Genomic DNA, 24,174 nt, shown 5'->3' on the forward strand with positions numbered 1-24,174 from the left:
AAGAAATATTTCAAAATTTATTCGCAAAATAATTATAAGTTATTTTATAGTCAAGTCTCTTTTATTACACTTCTATCATCTTTAGCTAATGGATAATTTTCCTGTTTCTTTTTCTTTTCAGTTTTTTTTTGGGGCTTAAAGACAAAAACAAAATGTTTTTAACTTTCCAGCAAAAAATAAATTTATAAATTTAAACATATTTTCACAATTTCTATGGTTAATGTATTGAAAATCATGTTTTTGAGCATAAAAAGGCAACAGCAACAACAACTATTAAACCATAATCCTTATATACAACAACCCCTGAAAAATTCCCAATACCAGTGCATTAAATAACATTAATATTTGCAAAAAAAAAAATACAACAAATTAAATTTTTCAAAAAATTTAACATAAAAAAAAGAAACAAATCATATAATATAAACCTAAATTAAATCATTTACAAATTCCCATGTCTGGTCTTGGACGCAATGTTGCCAACAACATGTTGTTTACATGTATTAAACTTTTACTATTTATCGCCTCATTTAACAATTCATCAGCACTTGCTACTGTGGAACCTTTGAGTACACCCGATAATTTACCCACTTCAGCTGATATTATGGCTTCAGAGGCTAGAGGTTCAATTGATCGTATTGATACCATAAGTAATTTATTACCACATCCTGCTAATTTTCTTTTGGATAATATTGTTTCTACAGCTGGTTCAACAGCTGGAATTGTGACATCGGTCAATTTGACTAGACAGCATGATGGCGATATATTTTGGACAAATGGTAGTGTGTTTTGAAAATCATCAAGTTGAAATATTGTTTAAAAATTTAAATTAATTTAAGGTGTTAATTCGTGTAATGCGGATACCTGTGTGGGCCTTTCCAGTGGCACGGCCTCATGGCTGGCGAAGGGTATTAATAAAATGGGTAAGTTGAAGTTGTTGAATAGATCAGTCTATGGTCTTGACTAGAGATCAGTCTATGGCCTTGACTATAGAACAGTCTATAGGATTGACTATAGCTTAGTCTATAGTCTTGACTATAGCTTAGTCTATAGTCTTGACTATAGATCAGTTTATAGTCTTGACTATAGATCAGTTTATAGTCTTGACTATAGATCGGTCTATAGTCTGGACTATAGATCAGTTTATAGTCTTGACTATAGATCAGTCTATAGTCTTGACTATAAATCAGTCTATAGTCTTGACTATAGATCAGTCTATAGTCTTGACTATAAATCAGTCTATAGTCTTGACTATAGATCAGTCTATAGTATTGACTATAGATCAGTCTATAGTCTTGACTATAGATCAGTCTATAGTCTTGACTATAGATCAGTCTATAGTCTTGACTATAGATCAGTCTATAGTCTTGACTATAGATCAGTCTATAGTCTTGACTATAGATCAGTCTATAGTCTTGACTATAGATCAGTCTATAGTCTTGACTATAGATCAGTCTATAGTCTTGACTATAGATCAGTCTATAGTCTTGCCTATAGATCAGTCTATAGTCTTGACTATAGATCAGTCTATAGTCTTGACTATAGATCAGTCTATAGTCTTAACTATAGATCAGTCTATAGTCTTAACTATAGATCAGTCTATAGTCTTAACTATAGATCATTCTATAGTCTTAACTATAGATCAGTCTATAGTCTTGACTTTAGATCAGTCTATAGTCTTGACTATAGATCAATCTATAGTCTTGACTATACATCAATCTATAGTCTTGACTATACATCAATCTATAGTCTTGACTATAGATCAATCTATAGTCTTGACTATAGATCAATCTATAGTCTTGACTATAGATCAATCTATAGTCTTGACTATAGATCAATCTATAGTCTTGACTATAGATCAATCTATACTCTTGATTATAGATCAATCTATAGTCTTGACTATAGATCAATCTATAGTCTTGACTATAGATCAATCCATTGTCTTGACTATATATCAATCTATAGTCTTTACTATACATCAATCTATAGTCTTGAGTATAGATCAATCCATAGTCTTGACTATAGATCAATCTATAGTCTTGACTATAAAACAGTCTATAGTCTTGAATATATAGTCTTGACTGTAGATCAGTCTATAGTCTTGACTATAGATTAGTCTATAGTCTTGACTATATATCAATCTATAGTCTTGATTATAGATCAGTCTATAATCTTGACTGTAGATCAGTCTATAGTCTTGACTGTAGATCAGTATATAGTCTTGACTATAGATCAGTCTATATTGTTGACTATTGATCGATCTATAGTCTTGACTATAGATTAGTCTATAGTCTTGACTATAGATTAGTCTATAGTCTTGACTATAGATTAGTCTATAGTCTTGACTATAGATTAGTCTATAGTCTTGACTATAGATTAGTCTATAGTCTTGACTATAGATTAGTCTATAGTCTTGACTATAGATTAGTCTATAGTCTTGACTATAGATTAGTCTATAGTCTTGACTATAGATTAGTCTATAGTCTTGACTATAGATTAGTCTATAGTCTTGACTATAGATTAGTCTATAGTCTTGACTATAGATTAGTCTATAGTCTTGACTATAGATTAGTCTATAGTCTTGACTATAGATTAGTCTATAGTCTTGACTATAGGTTAGTCTACAGTCCTGACTATAGATCAGTCTATAGTCCTGACTATAGATCAGTCTATAGTCCTGACTATAGATCAGTCTATAGTCTTGACTATAGGTCACTCTATAGTCATGACTATAGGTCACTCTATAGTCTTGACTATAGATCAGTCTATACTCTTGACTATAGGTCACTCTATAGTCTTGACTATAGATCAGTCTATAGTCTTGACTATAGATCTGTTTATAGTCTTGACTATAGATTAGTCTATAGTATTGACTATAGATTAGTCTATAGTATTGACTATGTAGCAGTCTATAGTCTTGGCTATAGATTAGTCTACAGCCATGACTACGAATCAGTCTGTAGTCTTGACTATAGATCAGTATATAATCTTGACTATAGATAAATCTATAGCCTTGACTATAGTGTTGACTCTAGACCAGTCTATATGGCTGGCTATTGAGCGATCTATAGTCTCGACCTATAGTCAATCTAGAGTCTTGACTATAGAAGATTCTGTATTCTTGACTATAGATCAGTCTGCAGTCTTGCCTAGGTATAGATCTGTCTATATGTATAAAACCCCCAAATTAATAACAATTTTATAGTATTCACATAAAAACTAATTATCTGTTTATTACCCCATACTTCAGGTTCATTGGTTGATGCCACAGGCGGCAGCAAATCGCAATTAGAATTATTGGTGCGACAAACACAGCATAAACTTAAAGATAAGTCATCGTCATCAGCAGCTACGGCTGCATCGACAGCAGCCAATGCCAATGGGGAAAGTTGCCAGTGTCGTTGTTTGCCATACTTGAATACATATCGTGAAGATCTTGGCATATGTGTAGACGATATACATGGTGAGTAAACATACAACAACAAAAACATACAATAAAATAATAAAAAGAAATAATATCTGCCAAAACAAATAAAAAAACAAAACATAAACTCTCTGCGTAAAAAAACATAAATTTTACAGAGGACATTTGCGTAAATAATCAAAAATGGTTTTCTTGCAAGTTTGCAGCTTAAGTCTTTTGTTTTTGTCTGCGAAAAATAGTAAACCAACCAGTGATAAAATAAGGAAAAACTACTGCAACATGTTTTAGGCATACTACTTTGTTGTTGTTGTTTATTTAAAGTTGAACAAAATCTAAACAAGTAATAAAGCAGAAAAATAGAGACATGTTTCTTTTTTTCTTTACTTATTTGTTGTAATTATAAAAGTATTAATTTGTAAATTATCTTTTACTTTTTTGTATGATTTTGGCTGTTGCTAATAATTCAATATTAGATGCCTAATATTTATATCAAGCTAAAGCAACGAAGCATTCAACTTAAACATGTGCTTTTTGGTTATTGTTGTGTCGAGTTGCAGTTGGTTATTTTGTTTTTTCTTTGAAATTATACAGTTTAATTGAAATTACTTATAAAGAGTAATGAAATGTTAAAAGCATGCAATTATTATTAGCTGTTTTATATTATTATACTTTTAATGGTCTAATTTATATTTATTTGAGTTTTGTTTGTAATTTATTTAAATTTTAATGCATATTTGTTAGTAATTTTATTAATTTAGGAAATTTTAATTAATGTTTTTGTTAGTTGCATCGATAATTTTTAATACAAATCATAAATAAAAGTTGAACTTTAATATTGTTATTTTGTCCTATATAAATTTAGTGTATCGATTAAATCCTCTATCCGTCTGGATCAATTAATGTCAACTTAAGAACGACACAACATAAACTATAACGTTTCGTGAATTACCATAAACTGACAAGTTCGTGCTGATTTTAATTGACAAGCGATAAAGGTTCGTGGCCGGGACAATATGTGGACTATTTATTGTCTATTAGCTATTCTATGAACTATATATCTATTGATTAGCATATCTATTCGTTTATTGATTAGTCTATAGTGTGTGACCACCTATAGAGTAGTCGCTAGCCCTTGCTTATTGACCATAGATCAATCTATAGTCTAGACTGTGGATCAGTAGTATATAGTCTTGGTTGTCTATATATGGTCTTGACTATAGACCAGTCTATAGTCTTGACTAGAGATCACCCTATAGTCTGGACTACAAATCAGTCTATAATCTTGACAATAGATTAGTCTATAGTCTTGACCATAGATCAGTCTATAATCTTGACAATATATTAGTATATAGTCTTCACAATAGATCAGTCTATAGTCTTGACTATAGATCATTCTATAGTCTTGACTATAGATCAGTCTATAGTCTTGACTATAGATCAGTCTATAGTCTTGACTATTGGTCAGTCTATAGTCTTGACTATAGATCAGTCTATAGTCTTTACTATAGATCAGTCTACAGGCTTGACTTTAGATCAGTCTATAGTCTTGACTATTGATCAGTCTACAGTCTTGACTATATTTCAGTATATAGTCTTGACATAGATTAGTCTATAGTCTTGACTATAGATCAGTTTATAGTTTTGACTATAGATCAGTCTATAGTCATGACTATAGATTAGTTTATAGTCTTGACTACAGATCAGTCTATAATCTTGACTATAGATCAGTCTATAGTCTTGACTATAGATCAGTATATAGTCTTGACTATAGATCAGTTTATAGTCTTGACTATAGATCAATCAATAGTATTGACTACAGATCAGTCTATAGTCTTGACTTCATCGACTGGACTATTGGTCAATCTACTGATCAGTCTATAGTCTTGACATAGATCAGTCTATTCTCCTGACTATAGATCAGTCTATAGTATTGACTGTAGATCAATCTATAGTCTTGACTATAGACTAATCTATAGTCTTAACTAAAGATCTGTCTATAATCTTGACTATAGATCAGTCTATAGTCTTGACTATAGATAAGTCTATAGTCTTGACTATAGATAAGTCTATAGTCTTGACTATAGATAAGTCTATAGTCTTGACTAAAGATCAATCTATAGTCTTGACTAAAGATCAATCTATAGTCTTGACTAAAGATCAATCTATAGTCTTGACTATAGATCAGTCTATAGTCTTGACTATAGATCAGTCTATAGTCTTGACTATAGATCAGTCTATAGTCTTGACTATAGATCAGTCTATAGTCTTAACTATAGATCAGTCTATAGTCTTGACTATAGATCAGTCTATAGTCTTGACTATAGATCAGTCTATAGTTTTGACTATAGATCAGTCTATAATCTTGACAATAGATTAGTGTATAGTCTTGACAATAGATCAGTCTATAGTCTTGACTATAGATCAGTCAATAGTATTGACTACAGATCAGTCTATAGTCTTGACTGTATTGCCTAGACTATGGAATATTGGTCAATCTATTGATCAGTCTATTGATTATACTATGTACTAATCATTTGATTAGTTTATTGCCTATTTTATGTAATAGTGTAACATGTGAACAGAGAGAGTGTGTGAAATATCCATAGCATAGTCATTAGGAATTGCCTATTGTCTATTCCATGGATTTTTCTATCGACTTGTTGTCCAATATACAAGTTAGCAGGTCAGTTAGTTAGTTAGATAGTTAGTTAGTTAGTTAGTTAGTTAGCTAGTTAGTTAGTTAGTTAGTTAGTTAGTTAGTTAGTTAGTTAGTTAGTTAGTTAGTTAGTTAGTTAGTTAGTTAGTTAGTTAGTTAGTTAGTTAGTTAGTTAGTAATTAGTTAGTTAGTTAGTTAGTTAGTTAGTTAGTTAGTTAGTTAGTTAGTTAGTTAGTTCGTTAGTTAGTTAGTTCGTTAGTTAGTTAGTTAGTTAGTTAGTTAGTTAGTTAGTTAGTTAGTTAGTTAGTTAGTTAGTAGTTAGTTAGTTAGTTAGTTAGTTAGTTAGTTAGTTAGTTAGTTAGTTAGTTAGTTAGTTAGTTAGTTAGTTAGTTAGTTAGTTAGTTAGTTAGTTAGTAGTTAGTTAGTTAGTTAGTAGTTAGTTAGTTAGTTAGTTAGTAGTTAGTTAGTTAGTTAGTTAGTTAGTTAGTTAGTTAGTTAGTTAGTTAGTTAGTTAGTTAGTTAGTTAGTTAGTTAGTTAGTTAGTAGTTAGTTAGTTAGTTAGTAGTTAGTTAGTTAGTTAGTTAGTTAGTTAGTTAGTTAGTTAGTTAGTTAGTAGTTAGTTAGTTAGTTAGTTAGTTAGTTAGTTAGTTAGTTAGTTAGTAGTTAGTTAGTTAGTTAGTTAGTTAGTTAGTTAGTTAGTTAGTTAGTTAGTTAGTTAGTTAGTTAGTTAGTTAGTTAGTTAGTTAGTAGTTAGTTAGTTAGTTAGTTAGTTAGTTAGTTAGTTAGTAGTTAGTTAGTTAGTTAGTTAGTTAGTTAGTTAGTTAGTTAGTTAGTTAGTGAGTTAGTAAGTTAGTTAGTAAATTAGTTATTAGTTAGTTTGTTAGTTAGTTAGTTAGTTAGTTAGTTAGTTAGTTAGTTAGTTAGTAGTTAGTTAGTTAGTTAGTTAGTTAGTTAGTTAGTTAGTTAGTTAGTTAGTTAGTTAGTTAGTTAGTTAGTTAGTTAGTTAGTTAGTTAGTTAGTTAGTTAGTTAGTTAGTTAGTTAGTTAGTTAGTTAGTTAGTTAGTTAGTTAGTTAGTTAGTTAGTTAGTTAGTTAATTTGTAAGTTAGTTAGTTCGTTCGTTCGTTCGTTCGTTGCCAAATCTTGTACCTTTGAATTCGATATTTCAAATTGAGTAAAAAGGGCGCTACTAAGGAAATCTAGCAACCAGCAAAACGCTTGCAAAAGTTTTAATTATCTCTTTAAAATAACCTAAACTCACAACATTTAACTCGTAAGTAAATTTCAAGTAAAATTTTACTTAATTTCACTTTCACTTCCAGCGCTACTTAAGAAATTATTTATAACATAATACAAATATTAAGCATTTTTTTGTGAGTATTTAATATTACAAAAAAAAACTTATTTACTACTTCTTCTTAATAACAATTTTTTGTTGTTATTTGGTTGTTTTCCTCTTGCTAAATATATTTGTTATATTTACTATTGTTTTTTTTTCGAGTTATTATTATTGTTATTTGCTACTTCATTACTAGAGAAACATAGTAGAGGTATGAACAAAACGCAGCAAAAAAATAGATAAAAATTTGTAATAAAAATAAAACATCATGTAACTTGCTTTCGGTTAAGAGATGTGTCTAAAATAGAAACAAGTAGCATAATTATTTGTTTATATTTATAAACTTTCCATTTCATTTGAAAAATTGTTTATACGATATTGTTATGATTTAAGTTAAATTAGTTAGCAGCAGCCAGTTGGGTATTGTAAATATTGCGACATTATTATGTATAAATAAGTTTTTTTTTCTTTTAATTTTACCATGACAATTAAAAAATACATTTGAGGTATTCTGGTTTTTTTCTTTTCTATGGGAGTTTTTTGTTTTTTGCTCGTGGCTAAACAATGACAAACATGTGGTTCCTTTAAAAATGATAAAAGCAAAAGATGAAAAAAAATGGTTTAGGCAGAAGTATAAGATGTTAGAGATGTAGATAGAAATGATAATTTGTTTTTCTTTTGTTTTTGTTAAATTTTTTTTGGATTATAAAACTAGTACATCATAAACTTCCTTGTATGTAACAAGTAGCAATTAACTATTATTATGTATAATGTGAAAAACAAAAGACTTAAGACACAAGAGCAATGGGAGTAACACCAAAACAATAACAAAAAAAAATCAAATTAAATACAGTCAAAGCTAAAAGTAAAGGTATAGTAGAAACTTTAATAGAAATTGAATGAAATATGTGTTATTCTATACAAAATTTAAACATTCCAGCACATTTCGCTTAATTTTCAGCAGACGGACGGACGGACATTTGCACCACAAATATTAGTTTTAACAAATTGCTCATAAAACTGCTATTTATTTGTCTAATAAATTTTCCTTATGCTAAACTCATATTTATAACTATTTTTCCATAAACTTAAACAAATAAAGATCAAGCATTATTTAACCTTCCTTCTGGTAGTTAAAATTGCTTTATTGATCTTTTAGCATTTAATTTTTATGTGGTTGTAAAAACAACACCTTAATACGCTCATAAACATACCACAAAAACGAAACAGTAACATGTTGCACATTTACTAGCTTAAGCTAGTGTTAGAATTTGTGCTTTTATTTGCAACCATAAATTAATTGCTTAAAAGTTTAGTGCGGCTTGCTCTGCGGTTGTCTTAAGCAAATTTTGCTTTAAGGCTTGTAAACTTTAAATTATGGGTTATATTAATGGTTCTATAAAAATCACCATCATCACTTTCTACAGAATTTTAAGCAGTTAACAACACTTTCACTAATTAAATTTAATTGATTGCGTTTTATTGGCTGTTAAAGTAGTAATTTGTTTTGCAAATTAACTTTTATATTATTTGCAAATGTGTAGGAATATTAATTGATTTTTATGCCCTACATCACTATAGTAGAGTACAATGTGTTTGCTTTGTAACTGATAGAAATATTTTTCCTAAATCCGTGTTAAACTAAAGCAATTGACTTCCAATCATTATCGTGTTAATGATGTCTGTCCATCCATGTAAAATTTCGCATCAAACTGCAGTTAACCATTTTGAAGATACATTTTTAGTTTGAACTATTTTTAGGGAAACTGATCTTTAAAATGTTTGTAATATTAGACATAGCTTAGTAACACTTTCTTACACGATTTTACAATGTCCATGGAATTTATTGATAATCTACTTATCTGAGTGTATAAGTGTTAATCTGTTCTAAATCATATTCGATTTAGTGATGTCCATCCGTCCATGAAAAAAAAAATATACATTAAAGTATATACTATCTATTGTCTATTCTATGGACTATATATCTATTGACTAGCATATCTATTTGTCTATTGATTAGTCTATGGAAAGTATTGACTAGTCAATGGATTAGTCTATAGCGGAGTGTGTAACCTACCCATAGAGTAGTCGTTAGTAGTTGCTTATTGACCATACATCAACCTATAGTCTTGACCATAGATCAATCTATAGTCTTGACTGTAGACCAGTTTATATTCCTTGCAAGAAATCAGTCTATAGAGTTGACTATAGATCTGTCTATAGTCTTGAATATAGATGAGTCTATAGAGCTTAATTTATGGTATAGTCTCGACCATGGATCAGTCTATAGTCTTGACTACAAATCATACTATAGTCATGACCATAGATTGATCTATAGTCTTGACCATAGATCAATCAATCAGTCAAGACTATAGACTGTAGATCAATCTATAGTCTTGACTGTAGATCAGTTTATATTCTTGACTACAAATCAGTCTATAGAGTTGACTATAGATTTGTCTATAGTCTTGAATATAGATCAGTCTACAGTCTTGCATATAGATCGGTCTATAGAGCTTCATTTATGGTCCTGACTACATATCAGTTTATAGTCTTGACTATAGATCAGTTTATAGTCTTGACTATGGATCAGTCTATAGTCTCGATCATGGATCAGCCTGTAGTCTTGACCTTGGATCAGTCTATAGTCTTGACCATGGATCAGTCTATAGTCTTGACTATAGATCAGTCTATAGTCTTGACTATAGATCAGTCTATAATCTTGAGTATATATCAGTCTATAGACTTGACTAAATTAATTTATGGTCCTGACTACAAATCAGCTAGCACTTGCTTATTGACTAGTGAATGAAGTTTGTCTACTGGCTAGTCAAGCGTTTAGTATATTGCCTTGTTTATTGACTAGTCTACTATTTAATAAACAAGGACTTTTCAAAGGATTTAGTAATGTCCATCCGTCCACTAGAAACTTGTAATAAATTTTTTATACATTGAAGTATAAAATGTTATGTTTGTAATATCGTGTCTATTTCAGAATCACTCTCTAAGTTACTTAAATAATGTCCGTCCATCCATTCAGATAAACTTTGTTTTAAAAACTACACCCCGATAAATACAGTCTGATAATTACGAAAACCTGTTTCGAGTCCTGATTTCTGTCTGTTGTTGTGATTTAAAGAAGTTCGTGAATCTGTCACTCTCACTACTCAGTCGATTTAAAGATCCGTCCGTCCATCCATCATAATGTTTGTAAAACACAAAAAACTATGTGCATCTGTCTGTCTGTCTGTCTGTCTGTCTGTCTTTCCTTTTCTGAGATTTACTCAGAGACCTGGTGACTGTGATTTAAAGAAGTTCATGTATCTGTAGCTCTCACTCCTGAGTCGTCATAGTCATAATGACAGTTTTACTTCATTAAAGAGCTACAACTCAATAAAGTACCAAAATGGTATCTGACAACTTTTGACATATTTTTTCACATTTTTCTTTTACTTTACAGAATGCACCTTATCCCCCTTTGTCAGTGGTTCTTCTTCGGAGAAAATACCTTTTGTTTTTCTACCCCTAAGAGGGCAAATCATCTATCCCAGTCGAGAAATAAGTTTTGCAGGTAAGTTTGGGGACTTGAAATCATATAACAAAAAAATCTTTAAACATATTTTTTTAACACTCTTACAGATATACGCACACCTGTATGCGCTGTCACGGGAGCTCAATATTTAACACCCAATGGCTGGTCGGAGCTACGCAATCCCATAGATACTGATTATCCATTTCGCATGTTTCGTGATGAGGGACGCACTTTTTTGCAGGTAAAAGCTAGAAAAAAAAAACACTTTCCTTTAATTGCGTGTTTGTTTTTATTTGTTTAATATAAATAAAATAAAAATAATTTAGTTTTTCTTTTTGTAAATGTAAAGAAATTAAGTTTTATGTAGCAGTTAAGTGGGTTTTAATGTCTGCTAGTAGGTTTTTTTTAAAGCAAAATGTGGGTATTAACAGTCTATTAATTTGTTAAGAAAATTTTAAAACAACACACACACACAAAACATATGTATTTAAAATGTGTTAAATTAACAAATATTAAACAATTTCCATTGTTGTTTTTTTTTTTTTTTTTGGTTAAACTTTTATTTATGCGTTTTCTTGTTGGTGATTTTGTAGCGTGACAATATTAAACAGAAAGTAACTAATTTACAATTAAAACGTTAACGTTTTTTTTTTTTTAAGTTTGTCTTTTAAGTTTTTTATGAGTTTTTGTTATAATTTATTATAGTGTTGTTGTTATTTTTTCTAACTAGTAATGGGTTTGTGTTAAAGGTTTTAACGTTTGTCGCTTAAGTCTTTCGTTTTTCATGTTTCACTTTTTTTTTAATGGCAAACTGTTACTAATAAACTTACTTTTATTAAATGTATGTATGTGTGTATGTGTCTTTTGTTTACAATTTTTTTTCTTTGTCTACACTGCTTTATATACAAATGTCTTAATATGTTTTTGTTTATACCTTTTTTTCCAGTGGTTGGGCGAAGCCGATCTGCGCCATAAAATGCAAGGTCGTCTTATTGTTGTTCATTTAGTGTGTCGTGATATGACACTGTCACTAAATGCCACTGCCTCAAATGGTAAATTGTTTTTTTATTGTTTGTTTGTGTGTTGAATGTCGTTTTGATTAGATTTTATTTTTCTTTTTTTTTTATTTCAGATCATTTGATGCCGCCCAAAAATGTTTTCTCACCTTGTGTGGCTTTTCGTGTCAACGGTAGTCCAGTTAAATATGCTAATAGTAAGTGGAAATGATAAGTTTTTTATAGACTACAGCCATTTAGCTTAAATTCGACTGTGCATTGGATGAAGACCCATCAAAAGAAATCTTCTACCAACCTTGAATTTAAAAAATTATTTCAAGTTCAGTTGTCTGTCTGTTTAAAGATGTTCATGATTATGTCTCTCTCTATATTACTTTCTCGCCTGGGTCGGTTTAAAGATGTCAGAACTTCCGCCCATCTATTGATCACAATGTAATGATCCTCCTATATTTGTGAGACTCTATGCGTCCGTCAGTCTTTCCTTATTTGAGATTTATTTCGAGTCCTGAAGTTTTCTGTTGTCGTATATCTGTCTCCCTCTGAGTTGATGTTTGTCTGACTGTATATATGTATGTGTATGTCCGTCTGTCTTTCCTCATCTGAGATTTATTTGCGAGTCCTGTTGTGTGTCTGTTGTCGCGATTTAAAGAAGTCCGTGTATCTGTCAATCTCACTACTGAGTCGATTTAAAGATGTCTGTCCATGTCCATCCGTTCCGTCCGTCCATTCATCATAATGATTGTAAAATACAAAAAACTATGTGCATCTGACTGTCTTTCCTTTTCTGGGATGTACTCGGAGTCCAGGTCTGCTATTTAAAGAAGTTCGTTTATCTGACTCTCTCACTCCTGAGTCGATTTAAAGATGTCTGTACATGTCCATTGATGTCTGTCTGACTGTATATATGTATGTGTATGTCCGTCTGTCTTTCCTCATCTGAGATTTATTTGCGGGTCCTGTTGTGTGTCTGTTGTCGCGATTTAAAGAAGTCCGTGTATCTGTCAATCTCACTACTGAGTCGATTTAAAGATGTCTGTCCATGTCCATCCGTTCTGTCCGTCTATTCATCATTATGATTGTAAAACACAAAAAAACTATGTGTATCTCTTTATCTTTCCTTTTCTGGGATGTACTCGGAGTCCAGGTCCGTAATTTAAAGAAGTTCGTATATCTGTCTCTCTCACTCCTGAGTAGTTTTTAAGATGCTTGTAAGATGCAAAAAAAAAATGGTTCTGCGACGTTTATAAGACTGTATGCAACCGTCTTTCTTTCCAGTTCTAAGATTTATTCGGAGTCCAGGTGTCTGTCTGTTGTCGTGATTAGTATCGGTCTCTCTCACTCTTGACTCGATTTAAATATGTCTGTCTGACTGTCTCCGTCCATCTATAAGTCATTATGTTTGTAAGATCCAAATGGGTATCCGATGTTTGTAAGACTGTGTGCATCCGTCTGTCTTTCCTCATCTTAGAATTATTCAGAGTCCAAATGTCTGTCTGTTCTCGAGCGTTTGTTTCTCTCTCTTCTATGTCGATTAATAGATATACATCTGACTATCTCCGCCCATTATTTCATCCATACATTCGTAGAAAAGTGTACGTACGTCCTTCCATCTGTCTTTCCTCATCTGATAAATATTCCGAATACAAATGTTTGTGTATCTTTCCTGAAAGTCCAAATGTCTGCTTATTGTCGATTTAAATATGTATGTCTGACTGTATTCATTCATCTTTTCATCATAATGTTTCTATGATACAAAAGTCCAAAAAGTCACCTCTGTTCTTAAGATTGTGTACGTCCTTCCTTCACCTGAGTTCATCCGACCTTTCGTTGAGCTATTCATCCTAATATTTGTAGGACCCAAAGTAATGTTTCTTCATACATGTTAGATTTAACCAATCTGTTAGACTAATTTAGAAAGTTGAGATATCCATCTCTCTGTTGTCACGATGATCATCTGTCATAATCACACTGTTTCTCGGAGTCGATTAAAAGATGTCTGTCTGACTATCTCTGTCCGTCCTTCCAGCTCTTCGAACTAATATTTGTAAGGCCCAAATATAATGGTCCTTTATAAACTTTCAATTTAACCAATCTGCTTAGAACAACTGCCAAATCAATCCCAAAATGCCTGTCCATCTGTCAACTCAGCTATGCTCCGTCTATTCAAAATTTCCTTATGATATCTCCTATAGTTTACAAGACACCTAATTATTTCCAAAATAGATACATAGAACCACTGTTTTTACGTCCATCTATGACTTTATGTTCCCTTTTCCGAATTCAAGCCATTCCATACAAAACTATCTCGATTTTAAGCAATCTTTGATATGATCCGCGATATGATTCAAATATATACTTCTATCTCGGGCCACTTGTCCGAAGAAATAAGGAAAAAATCATCAAGATACTAATACTTCGGAAAAACTCTGTTATAGCTTATCATTCGTAAAGCTCAATCCTCTATAAGATTCGAGTGAAAGCTTCACTTCATCAAATCACTTAAACATTTACAACTTTTATAAATATTTCTTCTATATTCACAATATGTCTCTATTCATTTCTCTCACATCACAATCCATCACATGCTTTAAATTCATCTTCTTTTTCCTTAAATCCTTTTAATTTCATAGATGTTTCCGAAGTTCTCTTTCAAGCTGAGGCCACTACCACACTCGCCTCCACCTCGGATGGTATGAGCACCAAAGAATATATAGTGATTGGTGTTTGCAGTCTTCTACTGGGACTCATCTATGTCTCTTCGGTATTTCTCTATTTGCATATGAAAAAACGTAAAAGTCGTGATCAAAGTCGCAGTCGCAATTCATTGGATGATTTGAATAATGAAATAAATTATCCGAAAAATGATCAAGTTACCTTTGGAGCGCCCTTCACACGTAGTGGTAGTTTATATTCAGCTGGTTCGTTGACCACTTCCAATGAACCTAGATCTCGTGCTTCTTTGAGTAGTATGAAGGAGGAAATGGGTATAGTTAAGAATAATCCATTGCTGCAACATTTTCCCCAACTAAATGATCATCATTCTGGCTTCACTAGCGATATATCGAATTCGAATTCAGAGTGTGAAATGGATGGTGGTGGTGGTAATTATCATGATAAAGTTAAACAGGTAGGGTTTTAAAGTTAAAGGTAATTAGAGTTTAAAGTTAAACGATTCCTTTCTTTTCATAACAACAGATGCAAACAAATGCCTTGGTACATCCCCAAATGGGCATGATGATGAATAATGGTTCACCCAAGGGCTCTCACCATTCTTCCAATAATGGTGCCCAGAGTCAGGGTAGCAAAGAAGATGATGGCTTAGATTCTAATGCCAATAGCCAAGAGAATGAATGTTTACCGCCAGAGAATGTGGCAATAATAGAAGAAATGATGACCGAGGAGAAGCTAGAAAGCTTAAGGGCCATGGTTAATGGCAATATACGTAAGAAATTATATTTCAATCCTGCCTATTTTGAACCTCACCTATTGGCGGTAAGTGCTTAAGAATTCACTCATAGCAAACATCTAACTTAAGCGCCGCTTAATCCATATTTTTTTAGTAACTGTACAATATCTGAAATTGTTTTTCGTTAATTACAGCAACCACCTCCAGCAGCCTTGGAATTTTTACAGAAAATTCGTGAAGTTATAGCCATAGCTAAGTATAAAATGGCCACAAAAAGATATCAACCCTCCTTGACTCTTATACCTGAAGAGGGTACACCGCGCAGTAATACACCCTCAGTTTATGGCTCACAATTGCATACTCCCTCCGAGTGTCAGGGTTGTGTGACAAATCGCTGTAGTGGTCATGTTAAGAATTGTGGCGATAAACGTAATAGCATAGAGAAATGGTTGGAAACTGTACAGTCTACGGAAGATAATCGTTCAACAGAACAGGGTTCTAGAGACGCTAATGCAAATGATAAAGAACGACAATCTCCCAGTAGTAGTGGTTCTAGTAAAACACCAGAGGGTTTGAAATCGCCCAATATGACCCCAGCGGGCAAACGTATAACACCACCTAAGCAAAAACCACCACCACCTCCTATTCATAAGCCTGGTATGGCTTCTAATCAACTGAGAAACCAAATTATTAATCACAATCTTATAGAAGAAGAATCTCAATATAATACTCCAACAGATAATAGGAACTCTTCTTCCATTTATCAAAAATCTCGAAACTCTTTAAATATACCAGTAATGCAACACAAACTAGATGCTTATTCGGCTCTAACTGCCTCGGCTCATATGTATGGTTTTGCCGAGACGGGCGGAGAGATTTATAATAATCCAAAATTTATGCTACACGATTCACCAGCAGCTTCCCAAAGAAGTCGAAGCTCCTCCCAGCGTTCGAAGAATTCACGCAAACGACTCGATGTACTCGATCAGTACGCGGCCGCCTCGACACCCACATCTTTGTCTTCTACCGAGAGACAACACTACAATATGCTGCGCAGCATGGAACAAATGAACGATCATTTAGACTCGAACACCTTGGAAAGAATACATCAAGAGTACACCGCCACTCTAAGATCTAATGGTAGTTTTAATTTGGATATACCCACTCCAGATTATGATTCCACCATGGAGAAGAAGATAAAGGATATTTATAATAATACCCAAAGTAGTGGTCCTTCGGTACCCACTCCCGATTATAGTTCTCTAAGTCGTAAATCTTTGAAACAATATCAACCCGATTCTCCCATTTATAGAAGAAAGTCGCCGCAATATCTAATAGTAGATTATGAGACCGATAGTTTAGAACGTTTGGAGGCCACAAAACGCAAAAGTTCCCAATCCTCTTCTTCACCTTCCTCAGATGTCAGCTCTCAGTTAAGTCCTAGTTTAAGCACAGCTCTCCCTTTGGAAGAGGAATTGGAAATAAGCCATACTGTTTATCAAGGTGATGGTTTTAATACCAAGTCCTTAGGATCTCAAAAGAAAAATCTAATACGTACTTTGGAATCATCGGCCTTGAAGAAGGATATGGCGGCCCGCATAAAATACGATACGCCCTTTCGTGGCAGCATGACCATAGAAGTGGAACATGAACCGCCTTCCGATCTCGAACGCTCTACGGACAGTGATCAATACGAGCCCGATACCTTGGATCGCAAACCCAAAAAACAGAGTTTTTGTGATGTTAATGCCTGGTCAAATGTAGAAATGAAAAGAGCAAATGACAATCAAAGTACTCCACCACAATCGTTGCCAGATATGTCGAAAAGACCCGTAAAGGTGGAATCACAAAACTCGTTTAGATTAAAACCCAATGATACGCCCAGCAGTACAGCCTGTAGAAGGCAGATTAGTAGAGATTCCGCCTACGAAAGTCAAGTGGAATTGAGAAGACCTTGTGGCAATGAGGAATTCGAAGAAGACACCAACTCGAAGGTCAGTAATTTAAGAGATATATACCAGTCTTTGTTGGTAAGACAAAATAGTGACTGTAGCTGTAAATGTGGCGGACAGGCCACAAGTATGTTTTTGCAGGAACAAATAGAAGATCTCAGCGACAAGGGACGCATTTTGACACTAGAAGCTAAACACTCACGCCGACAACGACCCAGTCAACCGCCTACACCGCCGGCTATGGTGGAAATCTCCAATGAGTCTTCCAACAAGTGTACCATAAAGATAACAACACCTAAAGCGAGCAGGGTCAATGTACAGGCGGACAAGAGACCCACCGAGTATGTGGAGCCAAGAGTTCATCAGAAACCGGTAAAGGAGGACAATAATACTACATCGACCAAATACTTACAATCGCCTAGGCAATTACGCAGTCTCAGCGCCACACCTCCGTCGCGTATAAAACGCAGTTTATCGCAATCACCACAAACACCACCGCCACCACCACCACCCACTTCGGCCTCTACTACCCTAAATAGTCGCACCAGTCGGGCTTCATCTAATACACAACATCAATACCGAGCACATTCCCATACAGAGGAAGAGACCATGAGTAATCATAGTGAGTCTACCGAAGTCACTGGCATATCCGGTACCATGACTAACTCGGAATTTGGCGGAACTATGGATAAGAAGACTCCGCCCAACAAACTCCATAAAACGGATAAAACTTTGGAAAAACCTAAACATGAGAATATAAACTCCGCTAAAGATTCCACTAAAGCCGACAAGACTGAAGCCCAACAGACGGCTAAAAAGTTAAGGGAAGACGATTTTGGTGCCATATTTAATACCCATATCAATGGTCTGAGAAATGATTATAGTTTGAATAAATATTTGAATCGTAGGAAATCCCAAGATCGTAGTGAAGATCCAGCACAAGAGGGACTCAATGCCACAGCTCAACAATTGGAGTTGCAAATAGAAAATAATAATAATTTGAAACATAGCGCCGAAATAGATCCCAATAAAATCGATGTGGTATCGTTAAGTTCTAGATCGAATAGATCTAGTAGTCGTTTATCGGATCGTACTAAAGAAATGTATCGTAATGCGGGGGTGCCGGTAGGTATAGCCTATCCGCAACGTAATAATGCCAATAATAATAACAACAGCAATAGTAATAATAATAATAATAGCAGCAGTAATAGCAATCCTGCCACCCCCAATCCTCCTGCCAATAATGTACAAACTGTTTATAGATGTGAAATAGAACCCGTGCAACTAACCCATGGCATGCAAATAGCCATGGGCCTTAAAGATCGCCCCAAAAAAGCTAAAGATATAAAAAATGCCTGGAAAAAGTTTGTTAGTATGGCGGCCTCAAAATTCAGTCCCACCCAAAGTCCAGCACCGCCATTTGATAAAAAAGCTGGTTCCATTTTAGAAGTACTCGAAAGAGATGAGGGTATTTCCTCGCTAATCGAAGATCATCCTCAGGTATCAACACCCAAAAGTTCATACTCAGCACCCGCCTCACAAAACTACTATGAACAGAGATTTGGTCCGCGCTTACAGGAAATGGACAGTGGCTATATGAGTGCTGATTCGGGTGAGGCTCACAAGAGAACTTTTTACGATCGTTATAATTTCAAAATGATGTCCGAACGTGATCACATTATACGTGTGAGTACTATTGAAGATAACTCAGATGGTGATAGCACTCTAACGGATAGGCATAAGGGTCAAGAAGCTTCTGCGAGACGTGGTTCTATACTCGATACCAATCGTTTCGAAGATTTTGAACATATTAATGAACAACAGCAGCAGCTACAAAAACAACAGGTTCCTTTAGCAGAAAATACCATAGAAGTCATTGAAGATGAGAGTGACAATGATTCGGATAAGACTCTAACCAGATCCAATACCCAAAGAAGATCACCTACCCAGTCATCATCTTCGACTACATTTACCTCAGATGAGGATGAAGAGGAACCAATTACCACCAGCTATGGCTCCTCCGAAACGGATGGTGAGACTAATGTCGATGATATGTGGGAGTCGGGAGCCGAAAGTGTAGAGACACATTCTGTTTTGTATAAAAATATTAGAAAATCTTTAGAAAGATAGGATTAGGAATAAATATGTTAGATTTATTTAAGAGTTATAGTTCTATAGAAGGGCTATTTAGTTGAATATTTTAGTATTAAGAGTACTTTTAAAGCTTTACCTGAATATATATTCCAAACGGTCCTTAATGATTATATCACAGGACTAAACTAAATTTCCGTTAGACTATAGACTACACTATAAACTAGATTAGACTAGACTATATCCTAGACTATATCCTAGACTATAGACTAGACTATAGACTAGACTATAGACTAGACTATAGACTAGACTATAGACTAGACTATAGACTAGACTATAGACTAGACTATAGACTAGACTATAGACTAGACTATAGACTAGACTATAGACTAGACTATAGACTAGACTATAGACTAGACTATAGACTAGACTATAGACTAGACTATAGACTAGACTATAGACTAGACTATAGACTAGACTATAGACTAGACTATAGACTAGACTATAGACTAGACTATAGACTAGACTATAGACTAGACTATAGACTAGACTATAGACTAGACTATAGACTAGACTATAGACTAGACTATAGACTAGACTATAGACTAGACTATAGACTAGACTATAGACTAGACTATAGACTATACTATAGACTAGACTATAGACTAGACTATAGACTAGACTATAGACTATACTATAGACTAGACTATAGACTAGACTATAGACTAGACTATAGACTAGACTATAGACTATACTATAGACTAGACTATAGACTAGACTATAGACTAGACTATAGACTATACTATAGACTAGACCATAGACTAGACTATAGACTAGACTATAGACTAGACTATAGACTAGACTATAGACTAGACTATGGACTAGACTATAGACTAGACTATAGACTAGACTATAGACTAGACTATAGACTAGACTATAGACTAGACTATAGACTAGACTATAGACTAGACTATAGACTAGACTATAGACTAGACTATAGACTAGACTATAGACTAGACTATAGACTAGACTATAGACTAGACTATAGACTAGACTATAGACTAGACTAGACTATAGACTAGACTATAGACTAGACTATAGACTAGACTATAGACTAGACTATAGACTAGACTATAGACTAGACTATAGACTAGACTATAAACTAGACTATAGACTACTATAGACTAGACTATAGACTAGACTATAGACTAGACTATAGACTAGACTATAGACTAGACTATAGACTAGACTATAGACTAGACTATAGACTAGACTATAGACTAGACTATAGACTAGACTATAGACTAGACTATAGACTAGACTATAGACTAGACTATAGACTAGACTATAGACGACTATAGACTAGACTATAGACTAGACTATAGACTAGACTATAGACTAGACTATAGACTAGACTATAGACTAGACTATAGACTAGACTATAGACTAGACTATAGACTAGACTATAGACTAGACTATAGACTAGACTATAGACTAGACTATAGACTAGACTATAGACTAGACTATAGACTAGGACTATAGACTAGACTATAGACTAGACTATAGACTAGACTATAGACTAGACTATAGACTAGACTATAGACTAGACTATAGACTAGACTATAGACTAGACTATAGACTAGACTATAGACTAGACTATAGACTAGACTATAGACTAGACTATAGACTAGACTATAGACTAGACTATAGACTAGACTATAGACTAGACTATAGACTAGACTATAGACTAGACTATAGACTAGACTATAGACTAGACTATAGACTAGACTATAGACTAGACTATAGACTACTAGACTAGACTATAGACTAGACTATAGACTAGACTATAGACTAGACTATAGACTAGACTATAGACTAGACTATAGACTAGACTATAGACTAGACTATAGACTAGACTATAAACTAGACTATAGACTAGTCCATAGTTTAGTATCTAGTCTAGTCTTTAGTCTAGTTTATAGTCTATGTGGATTACTTATCAAAGTTTATAAATTCTGCGTTATTTGTTGATATCAAAAAGTTCTGAAAAAGTACCTTACTATTAAATTTTCCATACCTGGTTCATACACAATTTGTTTATAAACCTTTTATAAAGACTTAGTAATAATAACTTATGGCAATTATCCGCTTTACGAGGATATTTCGATGATTCACTATAAATATTCTTAATATGAAGAAAAATTTTGTTAATAAGTGCAATAAATATTTGTGCAATCTTTTTTTATAAAATAATTTAAATATGCAATAAATTATTATACAATTAATAATAAAGTTATAGTTCGTAACTGTTAACCTATAAGTACCATTTAAGTGAAAAATGTGATATTTTTCCGTTGTCTTTAGGCCGGAAATGTGCAATCTTTTAGTTTTTAATAAAAATGCAATAATTTTTTTATAGTTAAATTTGTAGTTTTTAATTAATTAGTAAAAATAAATTAAAATTACCTTATTTATAACTTTAATACGTACCATTTAAAAAAAATTAACTTAACATAAAGAATTACTTTTTAGTCATATTTATGGGACAGCTATGTATTCCAAATAGCCGTATATTTTATTAAGAAGCTAAAAGATTTTTTTGTTAAAAGGAAATCATTTTGTTGTAAAAGAAACAAAAATTTATAAATAAGTATTTATTTTTATAGTTTTAAGTAGTTAAATTACATGAAATTGCTTTAAGTTAGTTATAAAAAATAGAAAAAAAAATATTTTATATTATTTTTATGTAAAAAAAAATGATTAATATACTTAATACAAATATAATTTTGCTTTAAAATTATTTAAAATTGTTTTTTTTTAATTTAGCAAGTACTAAAATTATGTTTAAATTTAAAGTTTTATATTTCTATATGGTTTAGGTCTTGACTATTTTACAATTCGCTTGCTAAATGTGAGGCGAATACGCTGTATGAAAAATGTTTTAAAGTCGCCGCATTTGATATTTAAACTTAAAGGTGTAAGTCGTCGCTCAATGTTAGAGGAGACTTTTGTTAACCGTTTCAGTTTTATTAGTCTAGACAAACACCAATAAAAGCCCAAATACACACATTTTTAGTACAAATTAAAAAAAATCAAAGTTAATGCAAGATTAATAGTAAACAATTTCTAGTTCAGTTCAGTCTATAGTCTAGTCTATAGTCTAGTCTATAGTCTAGTCTATAGTCTAGTCTATAGTCTAGTCTATAGTCTAGTCTATAGTCTAGTCTATAGTCTAGTCTATAGTCTAGTCTATAGTCTAGTCTATAGTCTAGTCTATAGTCTAGTCTATAGTCTAGTCTAGTCTAGTCTATAGTCTAGTCTATAGTCTAGTCTATAGTCTAGTCTATAGTCTAGTCTATAGTCTAGTCTATAGTCTAGTCTATAGTCTAGTCTATAGTCTAGTCTATAGTCTAGTCTATAGTCTAGTCTATAGTCTAGTCTATAGTCTAGTCTATAGTCTAGTCTATAGTCTAGTCTATAGTCTAGTCTATAGTCTAGTCTATAGTCTAGTCTATAGTCTAGTCTATAGTCTAGTCTATAGTCTAGTCTATAGTCTAGTCTATAGTCTAGTCTATAGTCTAGTCTATAGTCTAGTTTAGTCTAGTCTAGTCTATAGTCTAGTCTATTAGTCTAGCCTAGTGTCTAGTCTATAGTCTAGTCTATAGTCTAGCCTAGTGTCTAGTCTATAGTCTAGTCTATAGTCTAATCTATAGTCTAGTCTAGAGTCTAGTCTATAGTCTAGTCTATAGTGTCGTCTAGTCTATAGTCTAGTCTAGTCTATAGTCTAGTCTAGTCTAGTCTAGTCTAGTCTATAGTGTAGTCTAGTCTATAGCCTATAGTCTATAGTCTAGTCTATAGTCTAGTCTAGTCTAGTCTATAGTCTAGTCTATAGTCTAGTCTATAGTCTAGTCTATACTCTAGTCAATACTCTAGTCAGTACTCTAGTCTGTACTCTAGTCTAGTCTATAGCCTTGTTTATACTCTAGTCTATAGCCTAGTCTATACTCTAGTCTATAGCCTATTCTATAGTCTATACTATAGTCTAGTCTATAGTCTAGTCTATAGTCTAGTCTATAGTCTAGTTAACAGTCTAGTCTATAGTCTAGTTAATAGTCTGGTCTATAGTCTAGTCAATAGTCGAGTCTATAGTCTAGTCTATAGCCTAGTCTATAGTCTAGTCTATATATAGTCTAGTCTATAGTCCAATGGAAATATAATTTAGTATGTACTTTAATATGTAAAAAGTACTAGTTAGTTTTAAGTTAGTACATACTTTTGCAAAATTTAAATTTTCCATGCCTGGCTCCTAATCCATTTACGCACTCTAATCATGACAGCTGCAACAACAACAACAGTAGCAACAAAATCATTACTTGCATTTTTCTCCTTTAGTTTTCTAGAAATTTTGCAAGTGTTCGGTTGTTTAGTGATTTGTGGTCGTTTAATTAATTAATAAATCCGGTTAAAAGTTAATAATTTGGTAATATTTTTGCATAAATGTGAAATTTAAATGTTTGTTAATATTTCGATGTAAACATATTGTTAAAAAGTAACTTGTAAATTAGTAAAAATAATGTAGCAAAACTGTTTGGAAATGTTGTGCCGGCACGTTGTGTTGTTTTAGTCTGGCCATTCGTTGTTAATAAATATGTATGTATGTAAGAATGGATGTGCCAGGAATGTGTAAAGTGCAACAGTTTATATATAGGTGAGGTGAATAGAGGTTTGTGTGCAGCAAAGAAAAGGAAAAAAGCTTTTATAAG

The 24,174-nt window shown here is 32.9% G+C and overlaps 1 protein-coding gene across 2 annotated transcripts; it reads left to right on the plus strand.

The window, feature by feature from the left end:
- Positions 1 to 209: 209 nt before the first annotated feature.
- Positions 210 to 19,627, plus strand: LOC119603982. 2 transcript variants are annotated; one of them, XM_037956291.1, is made up of 11 exons: positions 210 to 776; positions 837 to 920; positions 3,248 to 3,460; positions 10,875 to 10,985; positions 11,054 to 11,187; positions 11,893 to 11,998; positions 12,079 to 12,159; positions 14,593 to 15,089; positions 15,158 to 15,454; positions 15,563 to 17,362; positions 17,441 to 19,627. In XM_037956291.1, exons 1-11 carry the CDS (start codon positions 452 to 454, stop codon positions 19,448 to 19,450), a joined length of 5,658 nt encoding a protein of 1,885 aa, XP_037812219.1. In that variant the 5' UTR covers positions 210 to 451; the 3' UTR covers positions 19,451 to 19,627. The 2 variants fall into 2 exon arrangements, with proteins under 2 accessions (XP_037812219.1, XP_037812218.1); XM_037956290.1 differs by having other exon boundaries at positions 15,563 to 19,627.
- Positions 19,628 to 24,174: the final 4,547 nt, after the last annotated feature.

Source organism: Lucilia sericata, unplaced genomic scaffold, assembly GCF_015586225.1.
Source record: "Lucilia sericata isolate MDLA Ls3-8-SP2 unplaced genomic scaffold, ASM1558622v1 Contig000350F_arrow, whole genome shotgun sequence".
In the NCBI taxonomy this organism is placed as follows: Eukaryota; Metazoa; Arthropoda; class Insecta; order Diptera; family Calliphoridae; genus Lucilia; species Lucilia sericata.